A 26,424-nucleotide genomic window follows, 5' to 3' on the forward strand; every position below is an offset into this window, starting at 1 on the left:
CACCAATCTTCTCGGCCAAGATACAGGGTGGGGCAAAGGAGGGAGGGAGACCCTTTCAGCAGGCCCCGCTGAGTGTGCAGGGAACCACAGACTTCACCGGTTCTAGGACCCAACGCTCTCCTCAGTTCTTTGCAGATGCCAGGACAGACACTCCACGCAACATTTAATCTGTCTAAACCTTAGCTTGGCCCACTGCAGGTCACAACTCCTTCTCTCACAAGGCCCTCCTTCCCAAGGTTCCAGTCAGCATGAGGCCCAGCAGCCTGTTCTGGGGGCAGTTCTAAGGGCAAGGGCTGGGTCGCTTGGGAAGAGCGGGCCAGAAGGGCCTCAGACGTGGGGTAAGTTCTTTGGAACTGTCTGGAAGCCAGAGAAGGACAAAGAGATCATATCGGAGGCATCCGGGCTGGACTAGAAGGTCCAGTGTGTTGAGCTGTAGCAGCAGCAGTGGGCAGCCAGCTGAGCCAAGCCAACCGTGAGACTCGAGCAGGGCTCAGACCCACTTTTCTGGGCCCCAGGTACTCTGGTACCCAAGGAAAAAGTCAGGAGGACCCGCTCCTGGATTCTGCTAGTTGGAAGAAACCCTGAGTCTTCGGAGGGCAGCCTCCAAGGTCCCAGCTCCTGGCTGAGTCCCGATGTGCAGGCCCGGATGGCCTTTGGTTTCAGGCTTCCTGGGAAGCCCTCACCCCAGCTCCTGGCGAACCAGCCGAACATCCCATCCCTGGGCTGAGGCAGTGGTCACTCACTGACCTCAGGGCTCAGATGCCGGTCACACACGTGATCCTGGAGCTCAGAGGCTAGTCACATACATGATTTCGGTGTACAGCCGCTTCTCGGAAGCATCTGTGCCCTCCACATTGAGGGCCTGCTCCAGGGCAGCCTCTGTGATGGTTCTTTCCCCCTCTGCCTGCCTGCCCTGCCTCTCTTTCTTCTGCAGGGCACAGAAGCTACCACCCATGAAGAGGGCAGATGAGATGAGGAAGAAGCTTGACATGTAGAAAACATAGCTGAAGTTGTTGTCAGAGATGTCCAGGAAGAACCCTGAGAGACAGACAGCAAGTTAGGCCACTGCTCGGGGTTCCTAGCCCCACCCGCCACCCGCCGCCATTGTTCTCTGCGGGAGCAGGGATCTTATTTTTGTCTCTGCTGTATCCCCATTACTAGGAATTGTAGCTGGCACCTAGTAGGCACTCAATAGATATTTGTTGAGTGAAAAGAGGAGAGGAAATCCTAAACCTGCTCTGGCCCGGGCAGGAAGAGTCCTTAGGCCGGAAGAGCACTGAAAGGCATGTTACCCTTACCCTTGGCAGCAGGAAGCCAAGGACGCAAGGGCCAGTGGAGTCCTGGACATCTGCTCAGTCACACCCTGGGCCCACCTACACCTCCTCCTGCACGGCACTCACTGTGCGCCAGGCTCTCCACTAAGCTTTACTGTGTAACTTGCGATCCTCACAACAAGCCTACCAGGTAGACTCTACTACCATCCCCACTTTACTGAAAAGACAACACAGGTACAAAGAGGAGGAGGAAGGACTCAGGTAAGTCTGGGAGGAAGACGCTTATTTGTAACTGTCCATACCCTGAGTGCCAGCTGGGGAAGAGGCTGTAGCCAGCCCCCTGGGTGCTTGGGAAAATCACAGGTTCCAAGTCTATACCCCTGGGATGCTGGTCAGGGCCCACATCTGTCCAGACTGTCCTCCTTTGTCCTACCCCCATACCCTGCCCACCCAGGCCACACCTGCGCACACCTGGCCGCCCTCCCTCCCAGGGCCTCACCAGCCAGTGGAGGGGAGACGAGGATGGAGATGCTCTCCAGGATGGTGAAGAGTCCCAGGGCCCTGGAGAACTGATCCATGGGGACAGTGTCCATGAGGACCTGGAACAGGAGGGCACCAATGCCACTCATGGACACGCTGTACACCAGGCAGTAGCCCACCAGCACCCGGAAGTCGGCCGACACTGTGCACACCAGGTTGGTGAGCCCGTTGAGCAGGGCTGCCAGGCTGAACAAGTACTTGCGGTGATCAGCAAAGTCCCTCCGGCCCGCCGCTAGCCCAGCCATGGGCCGTAGAAAGATGTTGCAAAAGCCAATGATGGACATGAGCAGGGCTGCTCTGTGCTCGTCCACCCCGTGCCGTATGGCGTATGGCACCAGGAAGACATGTGGCAATGGGAAACCCACGATCATCCACATGACACCCAGTGTATACATGCGGTAGACCACGTTGTGCCACAAGATGTCGAAGGCCAGGTGGCGCTGGATGGCCCGGCCACATGCTGCCAAGCAGCTGGGCGCAGGTGTCTTGGAAGGTGGAGGGGAGCCTTCTTTGGTCTCAGGGGCCATGCTGGTGGCCACAGGCCTCACGATGGCCCCGCAGACACAGCAGTGGAGAAAGACCCCGCCGAAGATAAGGAAGGTGCCCCTCCAGCCCAGGTCCTCCAGGAGGTAGCCGGAGAGCAGTGGCCAGAGCATGATGCCCAGGGAGACGCCCATTGAGGCCAGTGCGTTGGCCAGCGCCCGCCGGCGGGTAAAGTAGAAGCCCAGCACGGTGATGCTCGCCTGGAAGCTGAAGCACATGCCCAGGCCTGTGGTGGGAGAGGGGAGACCAGCTTGAGGGCATTCTGGGGCCTCCTCCCTCACCCAGAACTGGGGTCATGGGGTCATGTCTCATGTCTGCCCTCCTTCCATTCTAGCCTAGACCCACTGCCAGGTCCCCAGGGATTTAAGATGGAATCAGCCTGCCTCACCACCTCCCCAAGAGCATCGTGCCCCTCATAACTGCCCTCCCCAGGCTGCCAGGGGGCATACCCATTCCCCTTGGCACAGCACCTGAGTGATCTTTAAAAACCTAAATCGGGTTAAGTCTCTCCCCTGCTTAACACCTTCCAAAGACTTCCCAGCACACCTAGAAAAAAAGCCAAAGTATTTACAATGCCCTGGAAGGCTCTGCATGGTCTGGCCCATGGCCGCCTGTTGGGTGCCATCTCATGCCACTCTCTCTCACTCACCACGATCAAGCCCCATGAGCTTCCTTCTCTTCCTCTGGACACCAAGCTGCCCCTACCTTGGGGCATTTGCAGTTGCCGTTCCCTCTGCCTAGAATACGCTTCCCCCAGACTTTCCTCTCCTGACTCAGCTTGGATGCCACCTCCCTAGCTACCCTGTGCCTGCCCCCACACAGCTGAACGTGTTGCAGAGAAAGCTCACAACCATACCACGACCACCAGCCTCAGGCAGGCCTTCCGGCTGCCTGTGATGCCACTGTGGTTCCCTCGTCTGTTTACTCTCCCGCCCTCCTACATGACCACTGGGCCTTCTTCCTCTGTGCAGCCCAGCACCTCCCCCTCCTCACTCCCACTGACCACCTGCCTTCCCCTCTGGGACGATGGACCGTCCATGCTCCCAGTCAAGGCCAACCTGCATCTCGTACTCAAACACGCATCCCTTCAGCAAATTCCCGCTCTCTTCTATCATCCATTTTCTCCTCTTTACTAGGTCATTCTCCTTCTTTGTTATTTCTCCCATTAAAACCAAACCAAACCAAACCCTCTCTTGACCCCACAGCCTCTTCTGGGTACCGGCCCGTTTCTCTGCTCCCCTTTCACTGAATTTCTTGGGAGTATTGTTTATCTCCGCTGCCCCCAATTTCTTTCCTCCTGTTGTCTTTTGAACCCATCCCACCATTCAGTCAGACTTTCACCCTTACCCCTGCTCCAGAATTGCTCTTATCAAGGTCACTAAACTCCACATTGTCAAATCCAAAGATGAAGTCTGTCCTCGCTCAGTCTGATCCATCAGCAGCTTGACAGTCGATCACTCCCTCCTCCTCACACTTTCTTCACTTGCTTTCTCAAGAAACCCCACCCTCCTGGCTCTCCTTCTACCTCTCTGTCATTTGTTCCTCCCAAGATCACTAAACACTGGGGTGTCCTGGGGCTCAGTCCTCAGGCCTCTTTAGCCATCCACCCTCATTCTCTTAGACAGCAGGGCTGTCTACCTCCTATCAAGACTTGAATGCCAGCCATCTCTCTCTCTCTTTTTTTTTTAAGATTGGCACCTGAGCTAACAACTGTTACCAATCTTTTTTTTTCCTGCTTTTTCTCCCCAAATCCCCCTAGTACATAGTTGTATATTTCAGTTGTGGGTCCTTCTAGTTGTGGCATGTGGGATGCCACCTCAGTGTGGCCTGATGAGCGGTGTCATGTCTGGGCCCAGGATCCAAACCAGCAAAACTCCGGGCCACCAAAGTGGAGCGTGCGAACTTAACCACTCAGCCACGGGGCCGGCCCCTAGCCATGTCTTGATTCTCCAGCTCAGGGCCTGTTCCCTGAACTCCAGACCGGGTTCGTCCAAACCTGAGCTTCCCATCTTCCTGCAAACCTGCTCCTCCCCTTGTTTCCCCATTGTAGTTAGTGGCTCAGGGCTAAAAAGCCTTGGTGTCACCTTCCTTGGCTCTTGGAAACTTGAGTCTCCCTTGACTCTTCTCTGCACCTCACATGCAATCCTGAACCTGACCACTTCTCACCTCTATCATACCACCTGATTTAAGCTACAACCACCTCACGCCTGGGTTATGACCACGGCCCTGCCTGTTCTGCTCCTAGCCTAGCCCCCTACAGTGTATTCTCAAAGCTGAAGTGAAACTGGAGAGGAGCTTTACAAATAGTGGTTGGATGACATCACTCACCAGCTGCCTAAACCCCTCAAATGGCTTCCCATCTCACTACAAACCTTTAAGGAACTGAACTTCATCTGGCCTCCACCCCACCCCTTTGAGCCCTGTGCTCACTGCTCCTTGAGCACTGCTGGCCCTTTGCACTTGCTGTTCCCGCTGCCTGAATGCCCTTCCCCGGAGAGCCTAGTGGCAGACTCCCCCACTTCTGTTAGCGCTTTGCCCAAATGTCACCTTCTCTGCGAGGCCTTGCCCGAACCCACTGTCAAGAGGAGCAACGTCCCCGACCCTGCCTCATTACTTGTTTCACCTCTGCCCACCTCCACCCGAGCCAGGATACTACCACCTCGGCTTTCCTGTCTTCTCACGTGCTTGTCACGATCAGAAATAATGCTTCTTATTTATCTGTTCACTGTCCCTTTCCCAGGTGTGTCTGTAAGCAGCCCCAGAAGATTGAGAGCTCTGCCTGCCCTGTTCTCTTATGCCTGGCACTTCTTAGGTGCCCAGTAACTCTCATAACGGAAGGACAGTCACCTGTGATGAATCCTGCTGTGACGTAGAGTTGGCCAAGGGTGCCACAGAAGGAGCTGGCCACCATGCCCAGGCACGCCAGCACACCCCCCAGCATCATTGTCGGTCTGCAGCCAAAGCATCCCACCAGGATGCTGCACAGCGGTCCTGTGGGAAGGCAGGGAAGGGCAGGGATGAGGAGCCAGCCAGCAGGTGACAGCTGAATAATGGGGTCCGGAGAGAGGAGGAGAGTGGGGTTGGGAGGGGGTTCCAGCAGGAACTGGCCAGGTGGCGTAAAAGGCACACGCCCTGGAGCCTACAGGCCTGGATTCTGATCCCCACCCTGCCACAGACTAGCTATGGGCCCGAGCAAGGCTGATCCCTCTCTGTGCCTCAGTGTGCTCCCCTACAGAATGAGGGGTCAGACCAGCTGTGAGGTGCAATGCTGCAAATGTTCAGTTTGACCCTGACAAGGATCCGAAGGTACAGACTGAGGCCCATCACTGCAATGACCTGAAGCCACTTCCATCTGGGTAAAACAGGACTGGCTCATAACCTGGGTGAACGCCCCTCACTGGGGTCTGTCTGTCTCAGCGGGTAAGAATCCTGGGGCATCTAAATCATGGTGAGCACCTCCAGCCCCTGCGCCACTCTGTACCCCTTGCACTGGCCTCTGGAGGGCTCTGGAGAACATCTGGTGGCTTGCCTTCTCCCCTCTCCCCACAACTCCAGCCACCACCAAAGTCTTACATGTTTGGCTCCTGGTGGAGAGGGCCTGTTCTCCCCCACCCCACCCCCACCCTGAGCTGTTTTCTCACCAACCCAGACCCAGAGTAGAAAGAGCCAGTCTTAGCCGGCTGCACCTCGACATCTCACAGGGCCCCATTCACCAAGTGCTCTGCTCCCAAGTATACATGATGGAGTTTCTCCAGTTACTCTCCCAGAGTGCAGCCAAAAGGACAGATAATGTGTGTGCACATGGTGGGTGTGTGCATGTGTGCATCTGCGGTGGAGAGGGGATGTGTGGGTGTGAGCCAGTATGAGTATGGCAGTGACACAGAAAGTGAGCAGACCATTCTCAGAGATAATCAAGCAGTGGCAGCTCTAGAGGAAGAGGCAAGGTTTTAGGGTGGACAGGACCAGTGACCCACCCATCTTCCCAACCCCTGTACTGTTAAGGTACAGGGGAAAGCCCTGAGTCATTGAGTTGGAGGTGGGGACGTGGGCCAGCTTAGCTGAGATAACCGAGGGTACTGGGGTGGGGTGCTGCTTCTGCCCTGACTTACTCTGTAACCTGGGCAGCCTTGTACTTTGTGCTTGCTTGCTTTCCTCCTCTCTAAAATGTGTGGGGGCAGGGTATTTAGGATCAAGGGTACTTTCAAGTTTAAAATTTCTACATACTCTGAATAAGCATAGGCTAAAGCTGTGTGTACGAGAGAGACAGACAGACAGGAGTCCTAGGCCAACTGAGATGCTGGCATGTCTGCTAGGGAGTGGTAAGTCTAAAGCTGGCTGGTGAGTGGGGGTCCCCACTGCATGCCGGGTTCCCAGCGCCTGGCCCAGACCCCATTTTGGCTGTGTGGAAGCAATCATTTGAGACTCCCACTTCTGCCCCAACCTTGCAAGCAAAATTGTCATGCGGTCTGGGCCAGGCCTGGCCGGTCCCTAGCCCTGAGTCCATACTCTGGGCAGCAGGTTCAGGAGTCATCCCAGCAAGGGTGGCATCTATTCCAGTCTGACCTCCTTCCCAATTCAAAGGAAGGACCTGGAATAACAAGCAAGCTGCTGGTGCCAGATGGAGGGAGTGGCAGGAGGTAGGCAAGGAGATGAGGTCAGGGTGTGAGCAAACACATGCATGGCAAGAGCCCTGTGGGCCGTGAGATCCAGCCCCAGCTGGCCAGGCCCCTCCCTTGAGGTGGCTGTCTGTGGAGTCTCCCTAGAGACCTCCCAGGAGCAAGGCAGGCCCCAGAGGCCAAGGCTGTAGCCCCAGGCCTTCCCCCTTTGCTGGGGTCAGGGTGAGGTGTCACATTCCTAGAGGAGCTAACCAGCAAATGGGGGGGCTGTCTTCCCCCCATCTCCCCAACCCTGGCAACCCTCCTCTCTGCTTCCTGGTGAGAGATGGGGCACTCGCCCTGCCCCCACCTTGCTCCTAATGTGTTCCTTGAGCCCCCTTTCCTGTCCTGAAGCCCCTGAAGAGGGTCTCCAAAATACTAATAATTCACAGCTGCTTACATTTCCCCAGCTCTCAGCACTTGCCAGGGCCTCATGTGATCTTTCCTACGATCCCATGTGGGAGGTGGGCAGGATGCTGGGAGCTACCCCCATACTGCAGAGGAAGAAGCTCAGGTTCAGAGATCACCCAGCTGGACCCCAAGCCGCTCCTCCTCCAATCTGTGCTGTGCTGGATTGATGCTCCAGCAGCCACCCCACAAGAGGACTGGGTTGGCATCTTAGGCACCTCTCCACCCTCTCTCTCTCCCCAGCCCAGCCCAGCCCAGTGAGATTCCAGCAGGGGGAGGAGGGTGGGTGGGAGGGGTGGCCTTGCTGAAATCAGGTGAAATCTTAGGAATTCACCCCACTAGGCAAAACCTGTGGCCTCAAGAGAGAGAGATCCAGGAGGCCAGGGAGGTTGAGGCTTCCTCCCCCACCCCAGCCTCTTTCTCATCCCTCCCTCGGCAACTCCAAGCTGCTCACCCCCAGCATGGAGCACGGCTATCTGGATGGAGGGGAACCAGGAGGTCTCACTGTTGCTGGCCTGGAACTCATGCTGCAGGTCGGTGAAGAAGATGCCGATGCATGTAGGGAAGCCCAGGGTGAGGCCGTGGGTCACCAGGCAAGCCAGCAGAACCACCCAGGCCCAGCAGCCCTCTGGGCGCTCCAGGGCCTGGGGCATCCTCTGCAACGAATGCTGCTGCCACGGCCTCACGGCCACTGCTACCACTGCCTGGGCCACCTGGGAGGGGACAGAATGGAGCTGCTAGCCTTTGCCCGGGCCACTTGCCACCTTCCCAGGGCAGCTGAAACTGTCCCTTCCTCTTGCCCCAGCACCACGTATCACAGAGGGGCACCGCCCCATGGGAGGTGGCCAGAGGGCCCACGAGTTGGCCTTGGCATCTCCTTTCACCCACTTCCCAGAGCCAGCGTGTCAGGAGGGCAGGCAGGTGAGTGATCAGTGGAACAGGCAGGGGGTGGAATTCTTTCTAGTCATTACATCAGTTGATTGTCAGCAAGCAGGACTTCCTGGCCCAGCCTTGAGCCCCCACACACAGACAGCCCTCGATAATTGCTTGTAGAAACCTTTAGAGCCAGTGTAGTCCAATGCCCCCAGAGGCACAGAAGGAGAAGTTTTCAAACATTCTTAACCAGGCTTCCTGCACACAAACAGACTTTCGCAATGCCACGGTAACAGCAAGGTTCACCCTCAGTGCTGTTGTGAAGGCTGAAGGGAGCAAGCCAGTGCTGGGTGCAGCCAAGGAGTGTACACAGAACAGCTTCACAAGAGCACCCAACAAGCAGCTCTCAAGGAGAAGGCTCAGAGCTCATCCGAAGCCCTCTGAAATCGGCCCACAGTGCTCCTTTCTCAAGGAGCTCATGGCCAAGAGTCAAGTTCCATAATCATGCTGAATAATGGTCTACCACCTGCAAGGGTTTCTCTGAGCATCCCACCACACACATATACCTCACGCACACACAGATACATACAGTCACACATGGATGTATACCAAGATACACACAGACAAGCATAGACACACACAGACACAGAGAACCATACTTACATTGGCACACACACGCACATAGTCACACATACAGACATGCACAGACATATACAGAGACACACATACACATACATAGACACACACATACATAGACACACACAGGCAAGCCGAGACATACAAACAAATGTACACAGACATACAGACACAAACACACAGCGTCACACGCTATGTAGACACACACACACCCCTTCCCATCTTTGGCTCAGTCCTATCTCAGTTCCTCACCACCACCCGGGCTCCTCCCCCTCATTAGAGAAGCTGCCATAACCAGGCCTCGAAGCCCCAAAGCCCGCTCCCCAAGTGCAGAGCCCTTTTCCAGTTCCCTCCATCCTGGCTCTCCTCCTGCTCCTCGTCCCCCACCGCCCTCAGGCCTCACCCACACTCAGGCCTTCAGGCTGCAGCAGGCAGCAGGAGCAGCCTTCGCCCCAGTAAAGCCTACGGATCGGATCCCACAAGCTGCTGTTCCCACAGCCTCCTTCCTTTTAGCCCCAGGTCCTGGGAAGATCCATAGAAACTATCAGAAATATGAAACCCTCTCTTCCTGCCAAGCCCAGCACCCCACACCTTCGCCCCAGGCCCAGGAGCTTTAAAACAGCCCCTGAGCTGGATCCACCCTGAACCGCCTGCTTCACAGGCTCCAATCCCTTCTCTGGGCACAAAGCCTCCTCCCGCCCAGAGGAAGCCCAGGAGCCCTGCCAAGGTTAGTGTCCCAATCTTCTCAGCTTTAGGGGGGGTGTGTGTGTATGCGTGACCTCGAGCCCCAAGTGCACACTGTGCACGTTCTGCCCTCCTGGCCCCTGCATGTGACACTGGCCCCAGAGATGCGCCAGCCCCATCCTCTTGGCCCAGCTCCAGGCTTGGAGCAAACCTCAGAAGCAGGCTCCTCCAGCAAACTGGCTCTCACCTCTGCCAGGATTTCTGTTCCCTCAGCAAACAGAAAGGCCACCGGTGCCACCTGATCCTCTCTGTGCTGACCTGAATGTCAAGCCTCCACTGCTCTCCCCTCCTCCCCAACACATCCTGGCCCCTCAGCCTTCCTCGACCTGCCACTTTCCCCTCTTCCTCCCAGAAGGGCCACCAGCCTTCCTCCAACCCCCTCATTTCCTCCTGCCCTTCCCTTCTCTGCCCCCCAACCGCTGGCACTCCTAAGCCCCGGGACCCTGACTGTTTCCCTTCAGAGCAGTACGCTGTCACTGACCCAGCTGTCACTGATGCAGAGGTGGCAGGGAGGAGGGGAGATCAGAGAGGAGACACTTGGTGGGGCCTGGAGGCTGGACCCCAGCGCGGCTCCCCCCGTCCCCACTCTCCCTGGATCTCTTGATCCTTGCCCTGCCTCTCCATGGAGAGGTCTCTTTAGTGCCCTTCTCAGCAGCCACTTCCCTGGGCAGCCCTTTGGTGAATTTGTCCAGGATTCTGACTTTCACTCTGTACCCACCTTCTCTCCGAACTTTCCAGTGGGGCTGGCTCTTCACAACTTCTCCTCCCTCCAGGCCTCGTAGGACAATCAGAGCCCAGGAAACCCTAAGCACCTTTACTCTCTCTTTGCACGCTAGGAGCCCTGCCTCCTGAGTCTGAGAACTCCTGGCCTCCCACTGGGAGCTCCCCTGTGGACTCTGCCTTCCAGGAGGGTCTGTCTCCACCCAAACCCCCAGCAACTCCTAGGTCACACCCATAGCTTTTTTGTCCAGTTGGTCCTCCACCCCTCCCCAAGCAAGCTGGTCCCGCCTCAGGAACTTGGCTGCTGAGGTTCCGAAATCCTTAGCCAGAGAGAAGTCCAGCTGGTCCTTCAGGATTCAGCCCTGGCAGCACTCCTAGGAAGCGACACTGACCCCCACCCCAGGCTGGGCTAGGCCCCCTTCCTGTGTTTCTCTCCTTAATAGTAGTTTTCACATCACATTGGAGTGGATCACTCTCTTGCTTGTCATTGTCGCCCCCCACCCCTCTTCCCTTCTTCTACGCTGTGAGGAGGGACCTGTTCACACATCCCACCCAGCCTCCAGCAGAGCACAAAATTAATGGAACCCACCTGTGTTCTCCAGGGGGCAGGCAAGCCCAGGACCAAAGGCGACAAGGCTTCCTGGCAGGCAGGTCCATTCCAGAGACTCAAGCAGGGCAGAAAGAGATGGGGCTGGGGGCTCTGGTTCCGCCTCCGCCCAGGCAGGGAAGTGGTCTTTCCTTTATACTGGGAACCATGAGTCACGATCACTGCCTGGCACATGGAGGGACATTCAGCTAGAGACGCTTCACTCACTTCTGGGGACTGGAGGTGAGCAGCTTTCCACGGGAGCTGCCGACCTCAGCTCTCAGGGACCCCCCCAGCCCAGAGCGAGGCCGTCTCCGAGCCCGGGGGGTATGAAGCTGGGTTTGCGGGCAGGGCACAAGTTGAGATGACATTTCTTGTCCTTCTCCCTTCCACACAGCCCCTACTCTGTTTTTAGGGCTTCCCATATGATGACAGAGCCCTCCCTAGGCCCTCAGAATCCTTTCTCTGTCCCTCTGAGCTTGCAGGCACGGTCAAAGCGGTGAGCAGGGGTTTGGGGTCAGGAGGTAGGTGTCAAGAGTGGAGGAGCTGCTTCCTCTCCCATGCTGGCAGAACTGGTGAGAGAAAAAGGAGGAACCACCAGCCCCAGAGCAGGGAAAGAATGAGCAGCCTCAGGCAGGCTCTGGAGACCCTCTCTCCCCCCTAGGCCTCACATCAGCCAAGATCCCAGGCCTGGAGCCCAGGACACTGGGGGCAGCAGTAGGGCTCCCACTGGGCAGGAGAGCAGCAAGAGCCAGTCTGTGCTTGGGCTGACAAGCCCTCAACTAGCAGGGGCTCCAGCAGGAAGCAAGGAGTTCCAGAGGTGAGCGAGCTGAGGCAAGTCACCACTCGCCCTTCGCTGCCCCCAGATGCGGCCCCCACATTCCCCGCTGGGGGCCGGTTCACCACAGCCTGGAAAGGGGATGGGATTGGTAACAGGGACTTCACGACCTCTTCTCAGCCTGGCCCCAAGCCTGCCGTCCTGGATCTGGTTTCTACTCGGCTTTCCCGCCTTCCCCAGGACGGATCTTCTTCGGGTGGGGCTCCTGGGACGCGCTGTCGGCGCCCGGCGTCGGCGTGTAGATTTCAGGTTGGGTGGTGCCCGTGCCTCCCCAATCCCCCAGGCAGTGGATGGCAAGGAGTCGCTCTGGAGAGCCCCCCCCTCAGGCGTGGGGGACCCCAGTCATCCCAGGCCGGGGCAACCCAGGAATGGACAGGAAGACTTCTGGATCCTCACCCCCCACCGGCGGTAAGGGGCCCGGGAGGCCCAGGGCGGGGCGGGCTACGACGGCGCCGACGGGGATCCCGGCGGGAGAACGCCTTGGGGGCAGTAGGGGGCCCGGGCAGCAAGCTCACCGGGTCGCACAGGCCCGGCGGAGGGACGGCTCCACTCCCGCAGAGCGCGGCTTCCTGCGGCCCGGGCCGCCCGCGGTGGAGGCGGCAGGACGCCGGGCCGGGCGGCGGCGGGGACCACGCGGAAAGCCGCGCCCGGGGAGGGGCGGGCCGCAGGCGCCGGTGGGCGGGACCACCTCGGAATCGCTGGGAAGTGTAGAAAGGAGGCCTCGCCCGGAGGTGGGAGGGCGCGGAGCGGCGGGGCGGGGCCAGGGCGAGCACCTCTCCTCTCAGCTTGGCCCTCTCCTCTGATGGCCTGGACCGTCCAGCAGCCCGGGGTAGGAGGGGGGAGACTCGGCTCTGAGGGTTTATTTGCATGTCGTTAGCATGTAATTTGCATAGCCCACCAGCTCAATTTCCTGCCTGTCGATTTTCCCGCTCCGGGTTCTAGAGCCCCAGAAGTGGGAGGGAGAAAGCGTGCCCAGATCAAAGGATCTGAGCAGATCTTTCTCCAAATGGCCAACAAGCACATAAAAAAGTGTGCTTTAAAAGTGTGATGAGGGGGGCTGGCCCCGTGGCCGAGCGGTTAAGTTCGCGCGCTCCGCTGCAGGCGGCCCAGTGTTTCGTTCGTTCGAATCCTGGGCGCGGACATGGCACTGCTCATCAGACCACGCTGAGGCAGCGTCCCACATGCCACAACTGGAAGGACCCACAACGAAGAATATACAACTATGTACCGGGGGGCTTTGGGGAGAAAAAGGAAAAAAAATAAAATCTTAAAAAAAAAAAAGTGTGATAAGGGCCAGCCCGGTGGTGCAGCTGTTAAATTCACACATCCTGCTTCAGCGGCCCGGGGTTCGCAGGTTCGGATCCCGCATGGGGACATGGCACCGCTTAGCAAGCCATGCTGTGGTGGGCGTCCTGCATATAAAGTAGAGGAAGATGGGCATGGATGTTAGCTCAGGGCCAGTCTTCCTCAGCAAAAAGAGGAGGATTGGTGGCAGATGTTATCTCAGGGCTAATCTTCCTCAAAAAAAAAAAAAAGGGTGCTAAAAGACAAGACCCTCAACATCATTATTCACTGTAGGATGGAATTGCAAATCCAACCCACAATGAGATACCACTTCCCACCCACTAGGATAGCTTAACTTTTGGGGGAATTATGTAGGAGATACTTGTGTCCAGTTGTAAGGCACATAAGCCATCACCGTGCCTCTGGTTCATTTTCCTGCCGACAGTCCCAGTGCTGGGTTAGCTCTGACATGGAGGGATATTCAGTTTGGCCTCTGGTTCCTGGGATACAACCATTGGGAGGAGGGGATGGGATCTATTAAGTTTATCCCGTGGTCCTATAGGGATGGTCCCAGACCTTGGGAGGTCCTGTATGGAGGACAGAGGGGATCACATTCAGGGGTCTGCACCATCTCAGTACCCCGTATTTCAGCCTGGCCCAGTACTATGAGTGGCAGTACCTGCCCCAGGTACTCATAACACGCTGCATGCAGCCCTCCACCCCATCCCTTGGGACTCTGGCAGGACCCAGGAACTCAATAGCAGGGCCTTCCTGCAGGCTCTAACTCTCAGAAAAAATCAACCAAGGAGGTTTCCCAGGACTCCAGTGCCCTCTGGGGAGCCCCACCCTAACTTTCGACCTCTACTTCATCAAGATGAATTTGATAGAGCTGTGGGGACACCCCCTGCACTATCCTGGACTCTGGATACCTCTCCAGAATGAGGCTCTCACCCTGCTGGGGCGTGGCTACTGTGGCTGCAGCACTCAGAGCCAGCGTCTGTGGCTCCCACAGGCCGTCCCCACAGCCTTCCCCAGCCTTCCTGTGTGACTATGTTCCGTAAGTGCAAGTCTGAGCTCACAGCCTAGTCACAAGGCCCAGTTCTGTTAGGGGCCTATGACAGCTGTCAAAGAGGGGGGGTGACCAGGGACCCCGGGTTGGAAGGGCTGTCACCCTACAGATAAGGGAATTGAGGCACCTGCTCAAAATCATAAATCTGCAGGAATTAATAGTAATTAACTAGTAGTTAATAGCACAATTGCTATACGTCAATAATGATAACCTCCACCACCACCGCATTCAGTTGCTGGTTGGCTGAACCCCTGAGACCTTGGCACATGCATGGCTGTTCCCTTTCCCTGGAACACCCTGTCCTGGTGATTCTTTTTTTTTTTTTGGCTGAGGAAGAGTAGCCCTGAGCTAACATCTGTGCCAATCTTTTCTTTTTTTCTTCTTCTTCTTCTCCCCAGAGCCCCCCAGTACATAGTTGTATATTCTGGTTGCAGGTCCTTCTAGTTCTGTTATGTGGGAAACTACCTCAGCGTGGCCTGATGAGTGGTGCCATGTCAGTGCCCAGGATCCAAACTTGTGAAACCCTGGGCCGCTGAAGCAGAGAGTGAAAACTTAACCACTCGGCCACAGGGCCAGCCCCTTCCTCCACTTTATATGTGGGTTGCTGGGTCCACACCCGGAACCTGAACCCGCAAACCCAGGCTGCTGAAGGGGAGTGCGCTGAACTTAACCACTAGGCCTTGTGGCTGGCCCCTGTCCTGGTGATTCTTGTCTTTACTTAGTTAGCCCCTGGTTGGCCTTCAGGTATCATCTTAGAAGACCCTTCCTCCAGGAAGGCCTCACAGACCTCCCAAGTTGAGGTATTAATCCTACTGAGTGTTGTGTGTCCCCCCTACTAAGCTCCCTGAGGCTTAGGAGCTTTCTTGCCCCATTGATAACGCTTTCCCAGCACTTAGCACAGTGCATAGCACAGGATGATAATAGCTGTAATAATAAGGACCAGGGGCCGGCCCCGTGGCCGAGTGGTTAAGTTCGCATGCTGTGCTTCAGCAGCCCAGGGTTTCTCTGGTTCGGATCCTGGGTGCAGACATGGCACCGCTCATCAAGCCATGCTGAGGCAGCATCCCACATTCCACAACTAGAAGGACCCACAACTAAAAATATACAACTATGTACCAGGGGGCTTTGGGGAGAAAAAGGAAAGATAAAATCTTTAAAAAATAGTAATAGTAGTAATAATAAGGACCAGCATGTACGGAACACGGTTCTACGTGCCGTCCAGGGACTGACTCACTGGCTGAGTGAAGGAGTGGAGCACTGTCCATTGAAGTCACTCCCCAGTTGCAGCATCTTAACACCCCAAGCCCAGGGCCCGGGATTCTTTAAAAATATTTTAATGACTTGAAAGCTCCAGGATGGGCTCCTGGTCTCTCTGCCCTTCTCCCCAGGTCCTGGCCTCTGCTGTGACCCTGTGGTGTCCCTAGCATGGCCAGAGTGCCCTGTGCTGGAACAGTGGGGACGATCTGCCATGTCTCCTGGATGCAGCTGGCTCTTCTGCACCTTCTTGTTTGCAGTCCCCCTCCTGTTCCAGCTCCAGGACAGCTGCTCTGTCCTTTGTCCACTTCGCCCCCTCGGCCTGTTTGCCCTACTCTGCCCAGGGCACGTGGTCCCAGAAGTCTAGGCCGTGCCACCTAGCTGGCTATCTCCCCGAAGGCCCCTGAACTCAGACCTGAAGGGCACAGTCTGTCCCAGGGCTGGCTGTGATGTTGGGGCACCCACTACCCCTGGCCCCAGCTCCACCTCAGTCCCACCTCCTAGGGGACAGGGATCCCTGATCTGTCCCACTCAGGGAGATTGCCTAAGGCTGGGGAGCACAACAGGAGAAACCACAGGGTGACCACATGCCCTCTGCCTTGGGGTTGTCCCTGTGCTGAGCCCTGATTTCAGGTGTGTGGGAAGGGGCGATGGTCATAAATAGGCAGGCAGGCACTCCCAGAACTGTAACCTCAGCACAACCCTTGCTGCAAAGGTCCCCTCTGCCCCTCTTAGCCCAGGAAGGGGCTGTCAGAGGGGGGCTCCCATGGCTTTGGGGCACCCCCTCATCCTGAGCCCCCCTTCCTTGTCCTGCTTCCCCCTTCTTGCCTCTCTTACCCAGACTCTCTTCTCCAGCCCACTCCATCTCTCTGGAGCTCCAGGCCCATCTCCTTGTGATTTCCTGTCACCCCAACTTCCTGTCCCCACACCACCCTCACCGACTTCCTCTTCAGACCAGGCCCTACTTCCCTTCTCTGACAGTCAGGGGCCTGCTTCATAAACAGCGAATCATCAGTTCTGCCCTTTTCCTTTTCAATCTTACCCATATGTCTTCTCTCTTCCTGATGCTGGGGCCGCTTCAGGCCCACACGGCCCAGACCCTGAGCTTTGATAGGATCTCTCTCCTCAGCCTCTCTGCCTAAATCACCAGACTCATCATCTACAAGAGCCCACTTTTCAGGGGCTGCACTGGAAAGCTCCCACCCACCTTTGAGTTCATGGACCACTCTGCCCACACCTTGGCGGGGCTCTGGTCTGCACACCCATTTCCCTGTACTCCCAGCCCACACTCTCGAGAGCTCACACATAGGACTCATCTGCTCACCCACTGCCACCGCATGTGCATTCCTGTTCCACCCTCCCCCCACGTGCCCTCCCTTCACCTCCTGAGCCTTCTCTCTCACCCTCACTCAGCCTGGATCATGCAATCCACCATGCCACTCCCCTGAGGGCCTCCCTCCCCCATTCCCAGAGCACTCCAGAATCACGGCCGGATTTCTCCCGGCCCCCCTAGTCTCCTGCTGCTCTCTTCCCTTCCCTTACTCCAGCCCTGACAGGCTTTTAGTCACCTCCCTCCTTTGACACAGGCGCTACCCTACTACCCTGGATAAGCCTGGCTGTTTGTGAGTCGAAGGCCAAGTGCCCCCTCCTCCAGAGAGTCTTCCCTGGTGGCCCCTGATGTCACAGCTTCCCAGAGCCAGGAGCTCCCGGGGGGTTGTCCACTTTGGTATCTCCAGCGTGTGGCAGAGCACCCAACATGTAACACTCAATAGGTGCTGCGTTGGCTTCCTGGGGCTCCGTAACAAAGGGCCACAAACTGGGGGGTCCTACCACAACAGAAATTTATTCTCTCCCAGTTCTGGAGGCCAGAAGTCTGAGAACAAGGTGTGGGCAGGGTTAATTTCTTCTAGAGGCTCCAAAGGAGAATCTGTTCCATGCCTCTCCCCTAGTTTCTGGTGACGGCCCGCAATCCTTGGCTCGTAGATGCACCACTGCCGTCTCTGCCTTCCATCTCCTCTCTGTGTCTGTAAATCTCCATGTCTCCGTTTTCTCTTCTTATAAAGACATCAGTCATTGGATTAGGGTCCACTCTACTGCAGTATGACCTCATCTTAACCAATTATATCTCAAAGACCCTATTTCCAAGTACGGTCACGTTGTGAGGTTCCAGGTGGACTTGAATTTGGTGGGGGGAGATGCTGTTCAACCCAGTACAAGTGCCCAGTGTGCATTTGTGGCCCGATGGAGTCCCCTGTCCTCTGGGTGCAGCCCCAGACCCACCTCCTCTGAGGGGTCTTCCCCAGTGCTCCTGGCCTGCCCCTTCCTCCCTTAGTCTCCTTCTTCCCTTAGGAACGGTGCGGTTTTGGGCATTTCCTGCTAAATCTAAAATTTCTGCTGGGCACAAATCTACCCAGAGGAATTCCGATCATCATACAGATAGGCTGTTGTGTACAATTGGCATTTTAACAAGCTCGGGTCCCTCCCGAAATGAAACAAACAAAAATCGACCCTCCTTCCACTCATATCCCCCTCCAGCTCCTGCCCCAGCCCCTCTACAGCCAGACGTGGTGTGACAGGCGTCCCCTCTCACTGGCTCCATTTCCACACCTCGCCTCCTCCGTCTGCCCTCTAAAGACAAACTTCTGCCCCTTCTGGTCATGTTACCTTGTCTAGTGAACGTGTTTAGTCTTCATCTGCCTACAGCGTCTGACCCCGCTGGCCCCCGCCTCCCTGAGATCCGGTCTTCCCTGGGCTTGCAGGACAACATGCTCTCCTGGCTTTCCTCCCACGTCTCTGGCCATTCTCGGTTACTCTTGACCTTCGAATGGCAGTTCCACAGGCTCTGGAACTTCACCCTCTCTTGTCACTCTACACTCATGGCTCCAACCACCACCCGTACACTGACGACCCCACATTTTATACATCTAGCCCAGATATGCAAACTGGCACCTTCCCTTGTGTGCCTCAAAGGCCCCCAAGGCCAACATCAGCCGGAACTTGCCATCAACACCATCCTGCCCCCCCAACCCCCACTCCTGCTAAACCTGTCCTTTCTTCCGTGTTTCCTATTTCAATATATGGCAGAGCCAACATCCACTTAGGTGTCTGAGTCAGAGCCAATGAGTTTTCTTGACCTCCCATCTCTCCTGTGCCGCATATCCGACCCATAAGCGAGTCCTACTCACTTTACCTCCTACTATTTCTCCAGTAGGAATATTTGCCCTCATCCCTACCACCATCCCCTCCCAGACCAGCCACAGCCACTATTGTCCAGCTCAGACCCCAAATCTCTGTTCAACACTATAGTTGGACTGATGTTTCTGAAATGTAAGTCTGGTCTTGCCCCATTGCTCACCCTACTTAAAACTCTGCAGTGGCTTTCCAGGAGTTGCAGGATGAAGACAAGCCCCTGGTGTGGCCTCAAAGCCTGGCCCTTGCCCACCCTTCCGGTCCCGAATTGCTCTCCTTCACTCCTTGCCCTCCAGCCACCCGAGCCTTCTCTGCTTGCTGTGCCCACCTAGCTGCGGGGTCTTTGCTTCTGCTGTCCTCCTGGCTTGGAGCACCCTCCTGACCTTCTTTGCCTGGATAACCCCTGTCATCTCAGATTGCAGCTCAAGCATCGCTTCCTCCAGGAAGCCTTCCCTGATTTCCCGAGTGAGGCTAGTTCCCCCAATTATTCCTCCTCCTAGCACATCTACCTCTCCTCTTGGCCCTTTCCACTATTGTACATTTATATTGATTTAAGTCAGGCATTGCACACTTTTTCTGAAAAGTGCCAAATGGTAGATATTTCAGGCTTTGCAAGCCGGACAGTCTCGGTTGCAACTACTCGACTCTGCCATTGTGGGCAAAAGCAGCCACAGACGACCCATAAACAAACAAACATGGCTGCGTCCCAGTAAAGCTATTTATGGACACTGAAATTTGAATGTCATATATTTTCATATGTCATGAAATATTATTCTTCTTTTGATTTTTTTCCCCATTAAAAATTGTAAAAACCGGGCCAGCCCGGTGGCACAGAGGTTAAGTGTGCACGTTCCGCTTCAGCGGCCCTGGGTTCGCCAGTTCAGATCCCGGGTGCGGACACGGCACCGCTTGGCAAGCCATGCTGTGGTAGGCATCCCACATATAAAGTAGACGAAGATGGGCACGGATGTGAGCTCAGTGCCAGTCTTCCTCAGCAAAAAGAGGAGGATTGGCAGCAGATGTTAGCTCAGAGCTAATCTTCCTCAAAAAAAAAAAAATTGTAAAAACCTTTATTAGCTGGCAAGCTGCACAAAAACAGGTGATGGGCCATAGTTCCCTGACTCCTGATCTGCACAGTTCTGTGATGAGCCTCTCTTTCTTCCATCACTAGATCATAAGCTTCAGGAGGGCAGGGGCTGAGTCTGTCTTAGCTCAGCATTGTGTCCCTACTGCCTGACCGAGGGGAACAATATTCTTCCCTCTTTGTCTACCACCCCAGCTCAGTGAATATTTGTTGAAAGTGTAAAAATAGCTAGGTACATAGGTTAACTTGCTAAATCCTCTATGAGGTAAATACTATCATTAATTTGCTTTTTTCAGATGGGGAACCTAAGGCACAGAGAGGTTAAGTAACTTGTCCAAGATCACACAGTTATAAGTGGCAAGGCCAGGATTTGAACCCAGGCAGTCTGGCTTTCGAGTCCGTGTACTTAACCACCACATAACGTTTGTTGAGGACTGTCACGGTGGCAAGCTCAGTGTGACATGGCAAAACAACCTGTCTCTACCCCCACCAGCCACCACCCCTGTATCCAGGTGGTGCACACTCAGGTCAGCTTCTCAGGTCAGCTTCTCCTCTTGAGGGGCACCTGGTGTAGGATGGCTCCTCGGTCATCCTACTTATCTCATCCTACTTATCTCAGCGTGTGTCTAGATACACTTACCTCAGTGGCCAACATTAGGGCCTGTCCCTCCCACCCCCCAGCCTGCACTGGAGCTGTCTTGCTTGCCACTGCGTCTCCCATGAGGAATCCTGTGCCTAGCCCACAGGAGCCACTCGGGGACCTTTGTGGGCCACTGGAGCAAACTGGGCTGAAATCTAACCATGGGTGTCATCTCCAACTGCGTGTGAAGCACAAAGCACCAGGGCACATGTCCTCCAGGCAGGACGGATCTGTAGCCATCAACAGGAAGGTTCAGCTTCCAGAACACTTGGCAGGGAGCCAAAAGCCTTTGATTGGTGCCCTTGGGCTCCTGACACTTTGATTGACATTTGCTTGGGCAAGGGTGAGCGGCTTAACAAACATTATTTAACTTTTCATTTGGAGTATCAGTGCACCTACACATTACTAACGGGCATTTAAGGCGTGACTGTTTTGACCAGCACAGGACATTTGACATCCCTGACACCTCCCCCTGGCCCAGCTACATTCCAGGAGCCCCTCCAGGCAGGTGACACCTTCAACTAGGGTGAAGCAAGTGAGGCACTTTCCTGGGAAATTTACAGGGACACCAACAAAACTCAGTAATCAAGAGAAATACTAATTTAATGCAATATATATAATTTTTTCTCCCCAAAGCCCCAGTACATAGTTGTATATCCTAGTTGTAAGTCCTTCTGGTTCTTCTGTGTGGGATGCTGCCACAGCGTGGGTTGGTGAGCCGTATGTAGGTCTGGGCCCAGGATCCGAACTGGCGAGTCCTGAGCGACTGAAGCAGAGTGTGGAACTGAACCACTATTCCACCGGGCCAGGCCCTAATGCAATATTTTTAGAAAATCAGATGAAAAAACTATATGGCCAGTGGAGTGGTTACCTGCCTTCATGAATAAACTTTTATTGGAATCAGGGCTGGGGTTAGTCTGAGGGGCACGAGGCAGGTAGCACAAGCACTGGGTCACACCTGCTTTTTATTTACTTTGTTTTTTTTGAGGAAGATTAGCCCTGAGCTAACAGCTGCCAATCCTCCTCTTTTTGCTGAGGAAGACTGGCCCTGAGCTAACATCCATGCCCATCTTCCTCTACTTTATACGTGGGATGCCTGCCACAGCATGGCATGCCAAGCGGTGCCACACTTAACCGCTGTGCCACCGGGCGGGCCCCTTTATTTACAATTTTGGTATTCTGTCCATCATGGATTTTTGTATTCATTTTGATTTTGTAAAATACCGCATTAATATCTTACCTTGATTCCTGAGTTTGGGGCACCTCTCCTTAAATTTTGTGCCTGAGGTGAGTGCCTCGCTTGCCTCGCCTCTGCCCCGAACGCATCACCTTTCCCAGCCCCCCGGCTTGAGAAGCACTGAAGGTCACGTAGTCTTCAGCAAATATAAGTGGCGTCCTCATCCATGCCATTCTACAGATCGGGAACCAGCAGCTGGGAGAGGGGTGTGTCTCTCCCCTCATACACCCAGGGGCCTCAGCCTCACAGAACCTTCAGGCTGGGGGAAGCTTGAAATGGAAACAGGAGGAATAGGTAGGTCATTTGCTCCCACCTGGATCAGAGGGCAAGCGGACTCAGCCTCAGGAGGGAGCAAAGGGGTGGCAAAGGGAGGACAAGGAAGTAAGTGAGCAGCCATGCCTGGGCCGCTCACACGCAGCCTGACCTGTCCTAGGAAAGGACCTGAGTGGCCTCTCACCCTCCAACCTCTGGAGGCATCCTTCAGTCCTCGGTCAACGTTTTCTAAGCACCTGCTATGTGGCAGGCATCGATTAAGCCCTGGAGACAGAGATGAAATACCCAACCTGTCCCTGTGTCTGATGGAGGATTCACACATGAAATGAGGTGGTGCCAGGAGGGACATAGGCAGAGAGTGTTGTGGGAGCAGAGAGGAGGGAACCCCACCTGGCTTAGGGAGAGGGGGGTTCAAGACTGGCTTTCTGGAACACAGCGCCTCTTGGCTGAGTCTTGACTGAGTAGGAGTACGTAATGAGTAAGTAAGTAATGAACAGGAGTAAGGAAGGAGGGAGGGTGGAAGAGTGCTCCAGGCAGAGGGGACAGCTTGAGCAGAGGCCAGGAGGAGAGATGCTTTGGGGAGCAGAATGGATGGGGCTGGCAATGAAGCCCATGAGAGCTACTGGAGACTGATGTTTGTGGCAAGGAGCTGGGGGGGGGGGGGTGATGGTGGGGTGAGACTGGGCCAGCAGGGTAGGCTGGAGATGGCCCATCTCTCCTTAGCTGATGGGACTCGGTCCGGGCGGCCACCAGGTGCCTTCCTCACAGGAAAAGCACAGAGCTGAGGTTATGCTCTCTTGGGTGAGATGCTCCTGACAACCATCACGTAACGACTACACGGCAGGTGGGGCCTCTGCCAGAGGCTCCCACAAACATCCTCTCCCTTCCCCCTCCAGCCACCACCATCCCTTAGGGGAGAGAAGGGTTAAGACTCCTTCCCAGGCTCCTGTCATCTGGTCCTGCTCCCACGCTCTCCCACCTGTGGGACAGGATGAGGAGGCAGGTGGAAACCGTTGCGTCTGTCAGCATCCTTTGGCCCCTACTTTGACCCTCCTGAGTTTGGGTGAAACTTGGAGTAACATGGAGGAAGCACTATCTGCACCTTTGGCTGGGTTGCCACTTGCCATCCACCTCCAGAGGGACCCAGGGAAGGCGTTAAAGACAGAACAAAGCTACGGGACAGATTTGTGGGATGTGACGTCATGCAGCCAGTGAACAAGCCAGTTTTGCATTCTGAAAGTAACTTTGGAAAATGCACACAGTATGATATTGGCGAAAATGCACGATGTGAGTTGTAACTCTATCTTCTAGCTGTCAGCATCTTCAGCTGCTCCATAGCTCTGTGTAAAAAGACTGGAAGGAAACACTCCGGGAGAGGTTCCCTCTGGAAGGTAGGATTACACATGGTTTTTTCTTCTTCTTTATGTGTTTCTGTAGTGTGTAAATTTTCTACGATGAACACACTGTAGGAGAGGCAGTGTAGCACAATGGTTAAAAAGCAGACAGCCTGGGTTTGAATCCTGGCTCCTCAACTTATACACTGTCCTGACCTTGGACAAGTCATTTAACCTCTCGCCCTTGGTTTCCTCATCCACACAATGGGAATAATTAATACTTATTGACAGTGTCGATGAAAATAATCCATAACCAATCTATAAATGAAAATTTGGGAGAGTTTATTCTGAGCTGAAATCTGAGGACCATGGCCCGGGGCCTTTCTTCCCAAAGGAAGAAAGGGCACCAAAGAAGTGGGGTGCACAGAGTGGTTATATCCCCCGACACAGGATGTTTCACATAGGATTGAAATGTCCCTTTTACAATAGTCACGAGACTGCTCTCTCGGCACAGTGATTGATGGAAACAGCAGGTAGGTCTTCTGTCTCGGTGAACACAGCAGGGTGGCAGGTCTGCTGTCTCGAGCTAGGTGGTCACAGGTGAGCTGGGTGGTCAAAGTTGAGTGCAGCAATCAGTTCCTAGCCTAAGGAAAGATGCTTATCCTTAAGGAAATGCCAATGTGGGGGGAAGTTGCGCCTTTATCTTAAGGGCATTTGTTCTTGCCATGGGAAATGTTTTAAAGCAGATATGCAATGCATGCTCGATGGCCATGTCAGGCCCTTTTGGAAAAAAACAAAGTCAGGCCGAATTAGGTTTATACCAAATGGCTTCCTCATAAACTCCAATATGTCCTATTGCTTGCCATTCCTATTTTGTCAACAGGGTTGTTACGAGGATCATGTAAGTTCATATTTGCCAGGAAGAGTGACTGGCACATAATAGGCACTATATGTTTGTTAAGTAAAAGCAAAATTACTTTTATAGAAAATGCAAAAAGAATTAACTTGAGAACTACCCAGGTAACACAATCTTTTTGTAAGGAATAACACAGAAAATTTTTAAGTGAAATAATCCTTGGAGACAGAGTAGTTTACAGCCTGTTTGGACTCACATTAAAAATAGTCGTCGAGTGCTCAGGCAGGAGCAAGAAGGCGTGAGGGGTGTGTGGGTGGCATTCCACAGACAGTCCCCTCCCTGGTCTGCCCACTGACGTGGGCGATCCAAGAGCACTGGCTGATGTTGCACCCCAGAGGTCCCCCTCCATGATATTTTCCCCCATGAGGCACACGCCTTGCCATGAGAACCACCCCCCGGACATTTCGGTTTGCCGGGCTGCCTCACCGACCTGCGAAACTGCTTACCATTTAGCTTTTTTTTTTTATTGGCACCTGACCTAACATCTGTTGTCAATCTTTTTTTTTCCTTCTTCTTCTCCCCAAAGCCTCCCAGTACATAGTTGAATATTCTAGCTGTCCCTCTGGTTGTGCTATGTGGGACACCACCTCAGTGTGGCCTGATGAGTGGTGCCATGTCCGCGCCCAGGATCTGAACTGGCGAAACCCTGGGACACCGAAGCAGAGTGTGGGAACTTAACCACTGGGCCATGGGGTGGCCCCCCATTTAGCTTTTTGAAATACTGAAAAGTATTTGAGGACCCGCAGGACGATCATTGTGGATCCCTAGGGGCTCAGGAACTGCAAATGAGTAACGCTTTGGGAAAGCAAATAATACCCTCTTACATTCAGATGTGGATTTCACACCAACATGTGCCTGAGGGTGTCATGGTTCCAGCATCACATACCACCCTGGACTAAGCGTCCTTCAGAGACAGAAGGAGCTGGCGAGGGTAGCCCTCTCCTCGTCAGCTCCCCAATGGGGAAGGACTCTGAGATCCATGCAGCTAGCCAGAGCAGACCTCTGCTGTCCCCTTGGGCCACGCATTCACCTCCTCAGAATTTCTTGACCTCGGCCCGGCCCAGTGATGAGGAAACCTACAGCCCCTTGGCAGGGAGGACTAAAGATGGGGAGGTGGGGAGGCAAGATTGAGGCTTTTTGGTTGAAAGGTTTCTCCTGAACATCGGGGAAAGGTTTTGATTTCATTCCTACCCGTCAACATGGGCAGCAGCCCGTGGGGAATAAAAGCGATTGGAATGGTGCTGAGTGGACTCCGGCGAGAAGGTCAGCAAGAGACCACGGCCGAGACTTGCTCAGAGGCACCGACGGACGCCCCACCCCGCGGGACCTCCAGAGCCCACCCTGTGCCCGCTGTGTCCTGCTCCACCCCGGCTCCCAAATGACCCCTCCTAACGAGAAACTAGGGTCACTAATCTCTCTGAGAACAGGCTGGGCCAGGGTGGAATTCAGGCACACCCCCGGACGGCACCCTTTGGCCTAGTTCTGGACTACATTTTCTCAGGGATTTTCTCCTGTAACTTGTAGCATTTCCTCTTCAGAGCCAATTATTAACCTTACCAAGAGCCCACGCATGAGAAACCACAGGGACAAGTGGCTGGTTGAGGCTGGAAATGCCCAGGTGGCTTCCTCAGAAGGAGCTGAGTCCCCAGTCATGTGCCTGCCAGGGTCACAGGGCAGTGGCCCGCCGGGCAGGGGTTCGGCCTCTTGGGCAGACTTCCACACATCCTGCTGGGCAGGTGGTATGGCAGAGGCCTGCGTGTCGATCAAACTCCTTCCCTTTCCGGCAGTGTACCCTCTGGGAGCTGAGTCTGGTGGGCCTATGGCTGGGGGCGGGGAAGGCGGCTTTCAGGAATACTGAGGAAGATGGAGTGGTGTACGGATAGCCCCCAGGCAGGAGAGCCTCAGTTCCACACCCCCTCCCGGGTGTGAGCCCCTCTGCTCTGAGCATTGGGTCAGCAGCCCCAGCCCCGGCCTGGATCTGGGCTCTCTGCCTTTCTTTTTTGGGTCTGAGGTCAGCCTGGGTTCCTCCAGCTTAACTGCCCAGCTCTCCGTTAAGCCAGGAACTCAGACAGAACACCTCAACCCTAGTCTGTCAGGTGCCAGCTCTCAGTCTGGCCACCTGTGCGTGGGGGGGCGGGGGGCGGGGAATCCAGAGAGAGAAGACACCTGGTCCAAGCCCCGCCCACTCTCAGGCTAGAAGGGCTTTGGGGAAGAGTGCCTGGCGCTGAGTGGCCAGGACCAGTCTGGAGAAGCAAGACCAGGGGTCCCTGGTTGGATTTGGGGGATCGGAGTGGAGGGCAGGCGGTGCACCCGGGCAGGACTTTCCC

At 55.1% G+C, this 26,424-nt stretch overlaps 1 protein-coding gene and 1 long non-coding RNA gene across 8 annotated transcripts; one reads left to right on the forward strand and one right to left on the reverse strand.

Moving 5' to 3' along the window:
• Window positions 1–146: 146 nt before the first annotated feature.
• On the reverse strand, window positions 147–16,327 carry SLC16A5 (solute carrier family 16 member 5). Of its 7 annotated transcripts, none has more exons than XM_070226929.1 (7): window positions 16,262–16,327; window positions 12,333–12,668; window positions 10,983–11,165; window positions 7,875–8,133; window positions 5,205–5,348; window positions 1,774–2,583; window positions 147–1,038 (listed from the first exon to the last, which is right to left on the reverse strand). In XM_070226929.1, the coding sequence occupies exons 4-7, from the start codon at window positions 8,071–8,073 to the stop codon at window positions 788–790; spliced, it is 1,404 nt and encodes a 467-aa protein (XP_070083030.1). In that variant the 5' UTR covers window positions 8,074–8,133; window positions 10,983–11,165; window positions 12,333–12,668; window positions 16,262–16,327; the 3' UTR covers window positions 147–787. The 7 variants fall into 7 exon arrangements, with proteins under 7 accessions (XP_070083030.1, XP_070083028.1, XP_023507816.1 ...); XM_070226927.1 differs by lacking the exon at window positions 16,262–16,327 and adding an exon at window positions 13,522–13,683; XM_023652048.2 differs by lacking the exon at window positions 12,333–12,668 and having other exon boundaries at window positions 16,262–16,323.
• LOC111775589 (uncharacterized) lies at window positions 11,585–25,337 on the forward strand. Its single transcript, XR_011423133.1, has 3 exons — window positions 11,585–12,225; window positions 23,159–23,238; window positions 24,624–25,337. It is a non-coding gene; the product is annotated as an uncharacterized lncRNA (long non-coding RNA).
• The last annotated feature ends 1,087 nt before the right edge of the window (window positions 25,338–26,424 follow it).

Source organism: Equus caballus, chromosome 11, assembly GCF_041296265.1.
Source record: "Equus caballus isolate H_3958 breed thoroughbred chromosome 11, TB-T2T, whole genome shotgun sequence".
In the NCBI taxonomy this organism is placed as follows: domain Eukaryota; kingdom Metazoa; phylum Chordata; class Mammalia; order Perissodactyla; family Equidae; genus Equus; species Equus caballus.